Source organism: Amblyomma maculatum, chromosome 1 (genome assembly GCF_055883805.1).
Source record: "Amblyomma maculatum isolate TAMU_Amacu chromosome 1, ASM5588380v1, whole genome shotgun sequence".
In the NCBI taxonomy this organism is placed as follows: domain Eukaryota; kingdom Metazoa; phylum Arthropoda; class Arachnida; order Ixodida; family Ixodidae; genus Amblyomma; species Amblyomma maculatum.
In genome coordinates this window covers 207,730,656-207,739,034 of record NC_139344.1, presented here as the reverse complement: position 1 = coordinate 207,739,034, position 8,379 = coordinate 207,730,656, and the positions used below count along the sequence as shown (strand labels likewise).

At 43.7% G+C, this 8,379-nt stretch overlaps 1 protein-coding gene across 3 annotated transcripts in view; it reads right to left on the bottom strand.

Moving 5' to 3' along the window:
• Positions 1–500: 500 nt before the first annotated feature.
• LOC146205455 (zinc finger protein ZFAT-like) overlaps positions 501–8,379 on the bottom strand; it is a 117,366-nt gene continuing 109,487 nt past the window's right edge. For 2 of the 3 annotated variants that reach the window (XM_084590139.1, XM_084590141.1), the window contains 2 exons: positions 4,751–5,088; positions 501–1,215 (listed from right to left, as the gene is read on the bottom strand). In XM_084590139.1, coding sequence (XP_084446265.1) covers positions 4,774–5,088 — 315 coding nt within the window. In that variant the 3' untranslated portion in view covers positions 501–1,215; positions 4,751–4,773. The remainder of the gene's footprint in view (positions 1,216–4,750; positions 5,089–8,379) is intronic. The other variant, XM_084590140.1, reaches the window with a different exon arrangement.

Below are 8,379 nucleotides of genomic sequence, written 5' to 3'. Positions count from 1 at the left end.
GAAATGTATCCTGTTTCAGTATGGTGGATTGAATGATGGGAGGGGGGATGCCTCCCTGAGAAATTTTGTGCTGAACAACAGCACCAGGAGAACCAGTTATCTGCAAATCCCCCCCTTTCCCTTCACCCATGCATAGCCATTTGTATTAAAAACCACTAAGTGGTCTTGGCATCAACTAATTTCAACTAAGTGCACCAGATGTCTACTCAGTCTAAATGCCCTGCAAGGAACATAAATGTTTTCCCCATGCATCTAATAGCATATGCTACAGCAGCATTAAATTTTCTAAAATCTTGGCACTGCTTCAGAATGGGTACTGCACTGGACCATATCACAGTTCCACACATGCTGGAGGTTTCGGTAAATATATGTGGATTATACAAAGCACTGAACGCAGACTTTCTTCCCTCACTTTTGCATGTGCACACTGTTCAGAGCATTGCTTTTCTGAACTTGGAACAAAAGTTAAATTTAAACAACAGCACAAAGCACAATGCAGAAGGGGTGTGGACCCCTTGTTGGATTTTATTCTTGTTACATAGCATCAAACAATGTCCTGAACCGAGCCACTGGATTTTCATGCTGCACTACTTTTTGCTCATTGTGGTGTTGGTCTAGCTCTTGCATTACAGTAAACAGTTCGGGCAGGGCAATTTTCTTTTTTGCCCAATGCGACATGTTACGTTATAGTAATTTTTTTTTTTTTCAATGTAAAACTAACCATTTATTAACAATATGCTTCAAATTTGCAGCCATGCTGCTACTTTCATGTAGAAACTACTAGTAACTTGACTAAAGGTGAGATCATTTTTTTTTTATTCAAGAGGTTTGTTGAATTAAAACAAATATTTATAAAATATTTCAGTTTGTTAAAACAGGTTTTGCAGGGGTACCTATGATGAACCAAGTGCATTATGACACAGTTCAGCATTGTTTTTATTAACAGTCGTAATCTACCACCAATCTAACAAACCATATAATGACCATTAAGCTGTTACACGCAGGTGCACTGGTTTGTGATGAGGCGTTCTTGGTGCAGAGAGTCTTGTATATCGCTTGTGCTGTTTCCGTGCATGTTGTCTCTTATGCAACGAAACAGCACAATCTGACGACAGTAGTCTGCAGCGTTGAATTTGCTTGATGTAGTGCAGCAACGGGGCCTGCAGATAGTACTGCGTGAATACCTGTTTCTTTTTTTTCTTTTCCTTTTCATAGCTGAAATGAAAGAGATGCATCACATTAGGTAAACTAGAACTGTTATATTTCAAAATAAGTACAATGACTGCTTAGCTGCCACTTCATTATATTCATAAAAAAAATATAGTGCTAAATTTCATGGTCGTTACATCTTGCACATTACGTTATTCACTTCTTTGTACAGCTTTCTCATGAAACAAGATTTTATTGTACAGAAATGCTACTTGATTGGCACTGGCAGAGCAGCAGCAGAATATGAGCATGGGTCAAAATTTTATGGCTGCACATGAATTGGAAGAAAAATCAGACTTGACCTGTGAAATGAATGTGGCTCTCTCTGTTATTACCGCTTTTGTACAGAGCATTTGCAGGCTGTTTAAACCTAATACATTTCTTTCAATGGAAAGAGCTCAAGTCATTGGCCACAAGGCCTCTCCCTACAAACGATGTTGTAGTGCATACTAGTTCAACTAGCACTGCCATTTTGAACAAAATTTATATCTATATTCGGAATACCTGACACGTGCCTGTAAGAAAGGCCCTTGCCTCACGCACTCTGGCAGGGGCTTTCTTACTTCTGCTCACAATAATGCAGAGCACAGATTTAGGGGGGGGAGAAGGAGGTTACATAGTGTAAAAAACAATGTTATGTGTTTACAGGCACCCATAAAGCATTTCACGATCTGTGATGGAGATGATGGATGAGGCAATAACGAAGAAACATGTATGCCTTTCCGAAAAAAATGGCTTGGAGCTGTGAGGGCATGTGCAGCTAGTAGGGTCTCCAGGAGAAGGGGGGATGCCATGGCACAATTGACATTTTGGCAAATGTAATGTGACCAAGATTGTAACATGAAGGTCAACCTTGCAGGAGTGAATTTGTGCAAGGAGTAAGGCTGCAGTACAGTTGCAGACTACTTTTTCAGACCATTGGGGGGCCAAAAAAGCATTCGGAAAACCAGGCAGTCCAAAAAAAACGAATTCGAAACCATAACTTTATTTACCAAGAGGCTTGAAAAACTGGTCAATCGATCTGTTTCTGCAGGAAAGCCACACATTAGTCGGAGCGGCATGTTCAAAGAGGCGCCGGATCCCAGCAAACCAGTTTGGGCAGAGCATCGCTGCTCCCACGTTAGTCTACATCAGCGGGTTCCCCCCCCCCCCCCCCCCCCCCCCCCCCCCCGCATGAAAAAGAGCGGAAAAAAAATTGGCTCTGTCTCGCGAGCTCCAGCAATGGAGTTGGAACGCAAACCTTTCTTGGAGGCCGTGTTTATTAGGACACTCGGTGTATTGCAAAATGAAGTAAAACCGCCGTCTGTTGTCAATTGGTAGCGGATGGTTTCAGGGCACTAAACAGACTGCCAGTTTTTGTGGGTTTTTTTCCCCCACACTTGGGAATCGGTGTGTTCAAGCGAACTCGTGCCATCGTAACGCTCTCGCTTGCAGCTACATGCAAGCCTCGCACCGTCGCATATGGTCATGCAATAGCCTTGCACTTCGCCCATTCCCCCATGGAGGAGAGCTCTGTTGCAGCTAGATTTTGGGGAGTAACTGGTTCATTAACTCCTCACAGCTAGTGGTGCCTGCTATGTGGGATGCATGCAACATAAGTTTGACGTTCGAGAAAAACAAAATTGCAGTGATGATGTGTGTGATGGTGCCATGGCAGAATCCCAGTAATCAGGCAGGTCCGGTAAATAGGGCGTCTGAAAAATCGATTGGTGAAGCTAATGTCAGGCAGAAGCTAATGAGCAAAAGAAAGTGCCTAAAAAGATGGCTTTTTTGTAGCTCGACTTCTAAGTAAGCGAGGAAGCTGCCTTTGGGCATTAACATCATATGGCACAAAGGCTTCACATCCCACTCATATACCAAGACGACTATGCAAAAGATCCTCAGAGCAGCACCAAGTCTCACTGTGCTTTTAGCCATGCCTTTGGAACTTCTTGGCAAAATTTAAACAAATCATCTTAAAGTGTGGAGATGTTGGAAAATTACTGTGCGAGTTCAATATATGAAATGTCCACACAAAAATTGTCAGTGAAAGTGCAAAAAGTGGTTTACACCCATATCGAGCTCCCATCTGCCAGTGCCTTTTGTGCAGGGTGGACCACATCTGGCACAAATCCTAGCATGCGTGGCTCTGTAGCTTGTGCAGAGAGAGCCCAGATACTATGTTGTGCCATCAGCGTAATGTGCCCCCAACTGGCTCTGCACGAACTGCATAACCACATGCTGAATGTTCCTACTCCATCTAATCTACCCTATTGAATAAAGTGCCACAGGGTGGTGCTCTACAACGCACATAGTAATGCAGATCTTCAGTGAACGAACCATCATTGTTGGGAATCACTTTTATGGTCAGTGTCCAAATGGCCAATTCCTTACATTAGTAATATTGCATGCATTCACAGTTCTTTAAAATCAAAACTATGCAGAAGCCCTCCTCCTCCATCCTATCCTAGCATGCCTGGCTAGCGCAGTCTCAAGACAACCGATTAGCTTTAGTCAGCCAAGCTAAGGACATGCTGGACACAACGTGACCAATAAGTGATTCAGCACATGATGCAAGAAATCGCAGCGGCAAATGCAGAGCAGCGGTTATGCACTGCATCACATTTTAGGCAAGTGTTTCGTTACATCTGTAAATAGCACTTCATGACAGGTCACCATTGGCTTTAGCCAAACAGAAAGATGATTTTTGTGTCACTGCCCATTTAGACACTTTCTGGTCTGTCGTGAATGTCTACCACATTTTCCGGTAGACTCCACTTTTCTTTTACAAAGGTTTTGCTGGTCTGACCTGACAACGGTGCATGTTACACGTTTTCTTTCATTTTTTTTTTTTTTTAAGTCGTGCAAATGTTCCAAGGTGAAATGCTACGAAGTCTTCGGTCATCTCGCAGGCCCCAAGCTCTTAAATAATACGAAATGCCATAAGATGGTGACACCTGCACTCTTTGCCCGCTCACACTACCAAGACTAGCCAGACTCAATTTTACTGTTGCCATTTATAACTGCCTGGTGGCTACAGCTTGAGTGTTGTTCATTTACTTTGTTACTGCACCCGATGCTTGAGCATAGCAACAATCAGAGCAGCAATTTTGAGTGCAAATCAGCAAAACATAAATCAGCAAAGTTTTTGATAGGGCATTGGAAGCTGAACCTTTTTGAAGGCTTTGAGTAAAAACAGTGTTACTGCTCTGCCTGTGCGAGAGTATTATTGGGCACGAGTGTTTCCTCTTCTATCATTTAACGCTGCGTAAGAAGTGTTTTCACAGGCACGGAGCATTTCTTGATGGCTGCACAAGCACCATGTAGTCAATGCCCTTGCTGGGTAAAGTGTGGTGCGTCATATATACATATTTTTCCGCTGAAAGTTTCTAAACATGAGGGGTGTGTCCTATACACTAGAAAATAAGGTAATAGGCTCCAGATTAGAGAAAACTGCCAGAGTTAAGTTGCTAACTGGGCACATGGAAATGCAGGGAAGTGATGTAAGCCATACACGATGCGCAACTGAGCTCGTGCTTTTATGCTGTGTTAGCACATGTACCTTGTGTTCATGGTGTGTTCTTGTCACGGCGTGAGCTCAACAATGATCTCCTGCTGGACCTGTTCGTGGGGTCCTTGCTGGAGGACCATGCCATCAGGCTCCTCCTGCACATACTGAATCAGGTAGGACCCCTGGGTGCCTAATAGCAGTGGTTGGCCATCCTGCTCACGCACAATGATAGCCTCTGGGTTCAGCGTTGTCAGCAAACCATCGGCATCCAAGGTCTGCAGTGTCACCTCCTGCCCAGCAGCCAGGGCACCCTGCTCCACCATCTGCTGGATAAGGCTCACTGTGCCTTCTTCTGCTGCCTCCTCTTCCACCGCAGCTTCCATTGGAACCTGCACAAGTTCAGAACATACAGCAATTAGTGATGCTGTCAGGACAGTTCAAGGCAATAAGAGTCTGCGAGTGCTACAGTAGAGCCAACGCAAGGCATGGTTCAGTGGTCACAAACTGATTGCGTAAGCAAGTGCATGTTCCAACATGCTGCCAAGTGAACTAACGACACTATGGCGTTTGTAGAGCTCGGCCAATAGTTAATATAGAAAAGATTCAAAAGGGAAAAACCAATAGGTTTTTATTTTCACTAGTTATGTCATGTAGTTTTACACACTGATTGTCATTTATGCCATATTTTGCAAGCCACCCGCCACTCCATATACACAGGATGAGGCACATGCACATTTGTTCGACAGCGGATCTTGCAATAATTGCAGTGCAGTAGACACACGGTAAAAAAAAATGCAATATAATGCAGTGCAGGGTAATAAAATAAAATGCAATTGCAATAAAGCCTTGTTAATTCCAAGTCATTAGAGTCGCAAAAACAAATGCATTCTAAAAATGTTAAAAATCGGAAGCAAAACGCCGTTCTGCTCTGCCTGCCACATTCAACTCTGGCCTGAATGACTTGCAGCAAACCTGCTCGACCATGTCATTTCGGATTCTGTGGCGCAAGCACACCTTGGAGATCATTACCCAGTTATGCTACCTACTGCTAGTCTGAGGGAGCAAACACCACTGCAAATGAGACATGCAATTAGCGTGCAATTTGAATTTCTTATGGCAGAGCCAATTTTCATACGAATTTGGTATTTTTTTTTAACACATGGAGTCCCATGCATCCTGCCAGGAACGGGAACTGTCATAGGGCACATACTACTCGCTGCTCGTCCGAAGCTACCGCAGGCCTGCAATTAGATTGAACAAATTTCAGATAGTTGTTTTACAGAAAGGTTGACTTTACGTGACATTACTTAAATAATATGATGACGATAACCTGATCATCTAACCACGGCATGATGCTAAAAAGAGGCGGGGCGGCATTGCGCATTGTCAATGCACCGCAGCCATGGAAAAATAACAGTCGCATTGTGGAATACACACTGCTTCGGTGCCAGCGCCTCTGCTGTATGCTGCTCTGACCATGGCCACGACGGAGAGGAGAGGAACAATGAGGGTGCGCCTCAAGTCTGGCGGTGCCTTGATGAAGCACCAAGAGCATGTTGCTCTGAAATTGGTATTCAACACTGTATTTCAGTAAAAGATGTCTTCTCCTTTTGCAGGGGCATGCTTCAGCAGTCCATAAACTCTGTACCACAGGGTTGCTTATTTCACTGGGAGTTTTGGGGCTGAGGTGCTACGGCATACCAAGCATTAAGCATCGTTTTGCAAGCTCATTGGCTTGCGGTGAAGTCGGAAACGGGCATGCCCACATAGCACCCTGAATCTACGAATTACTGTATTTACTCAATTCTAAGAAGCCTAAAATCCCCCCCCCCCCCCCCCCCCCCCCTTTCATGGCAGTATTTTGATGAGACGGGCATGGGAGCAACGCCGGCCCCGCGATGCCAGAGAAACCTGCTGAGCTCTGCCGAATGGCCGCCGATTGCTGTCCCACACGACAACACACTTATAGAGTTGCTTTCAGCCCGTTTTTGGTGTTCTGTACTGCCAGCTGTTGTGTAGTGTCGGAGAGCAGCAGCACAAGAAGCCAAAGATTGCACCATGGATATCGCGCCACTTTGGGACTCTGATGGCTCCAGCTTGACGATTGAGTGAGCAGGTGCAATGGCAGCCTAGTCTACGCGGCCTTCCTCGAAATAAAGGGGGTGCTTAGAGGCTTAGAATCATGAAAATACGGTATATGAGGTTTTGAATTAACACGAGTTTGAATTATCGACGTTCTACTGTACATAATCAAAACCATAATAACAGTTTTCATTTTTACTCTGCCCTGAGGAACCCCTCCCCACACTTTCATAATATTCTCAACTTTTATATGTAGCAGACAATAATACAGTAAAACCTCGTTACAAGAGACACTCAACGGACCCAAAAAAGATGTCTCTTGTAACCAAAAATTCTAAAAGCACTGTGTTGATCAGAGTATTGCACACCAGCATAAAAAATGCATTCACACGCATTAACAGAAAATTTTTCAGGAAAGCCTAAAGAAGTCCATCATAGTGGTATGTATTTTTCTAAGTGCAGAGTGTATTCCTTCCCAAATTCTGGAGGTAGAGCACTTTGCTTCGCAGGCCTTCCTATTGCTCTATTACCTTTGAGGAACCCTTATATGCTCGTCACCCTCAGATGCTGACACTTTCCTCTTAAATGTTCTTGTAGTCATCCTCTATGGCACATGTGCCATTTACTTGCGCAAAAATTGCACAGTATGTAAGCTCTTCGGTAGCACACAAGATCCACATCTGCAGATACGAATTCCTCAAATTATTCTGGTACCTCAGCAGTCTCTTGGATGCTCGTCCAAGCTTCATCTTCAAGGAAGCTTTCCATAGTATCCGTATATGGGCCCTCTTACATCATGTCACTACATTTAAAGCCTGCTTGTCTGAAACAGTTTTTCACAACTTCACTTCTCAGGCCATTCCAGGCACCTGAAATCATCAATTACTATTGTACAGTCTTGCTGCCTGTCGAGCAACAGGCGTTCTACCAACCTTGTTTTGCACAGCAACTTGATAGCCTTTGTCTATTGGTTGAAGGTAGGGTGTGGAGTTTGGAGGGAAAAACTTTGGTGGCTTTAAGCACGTGAACTTTGGTGCTGCAAGAATCATTGTCCACAAAGAGAAAGACATCAGGATTCTGGGCTTTCATCTTGTGATAAAATTTTAACAATGAGGAGTTAAAAATGCTGGATGTCATTCATGCATTTTGATTTGCTTCGTAGGTGACAGTAATGCGATGCCAGTGGCTGAAACAATGGGGTTGTTTTGACTTTCCAATCATGGGGAAGCGTCCTTTCTCAGTTCCTTAGATATTGCTACAAAAAGGATGCTGATATGGAACAGAATTTAGCTAAAGCAATCTGAAGTGCATCATGTATGAGTTGGTACGCTTCAGCTGCATTGTATGAGCACACCTGGGTTGTGTCTGTTCTATATAGTGAAGAATTTACTCTAGGGACTTGAAAAAGTTGTCCTTAGTAACCAAGTGTCTCTTGTAACCATGTTTCTCGTATGCAATGTTGTTAACATGGCAGACATAGGAAAACCAACCAAACCACTTTCAAATGTCTCTTATAACTGACTGTCTCTTGTAACGAGATGTATAAAAAAAATTGTCGACGATTATGTTACTTCCTAATGCAAAATTTGAGCGCAGCT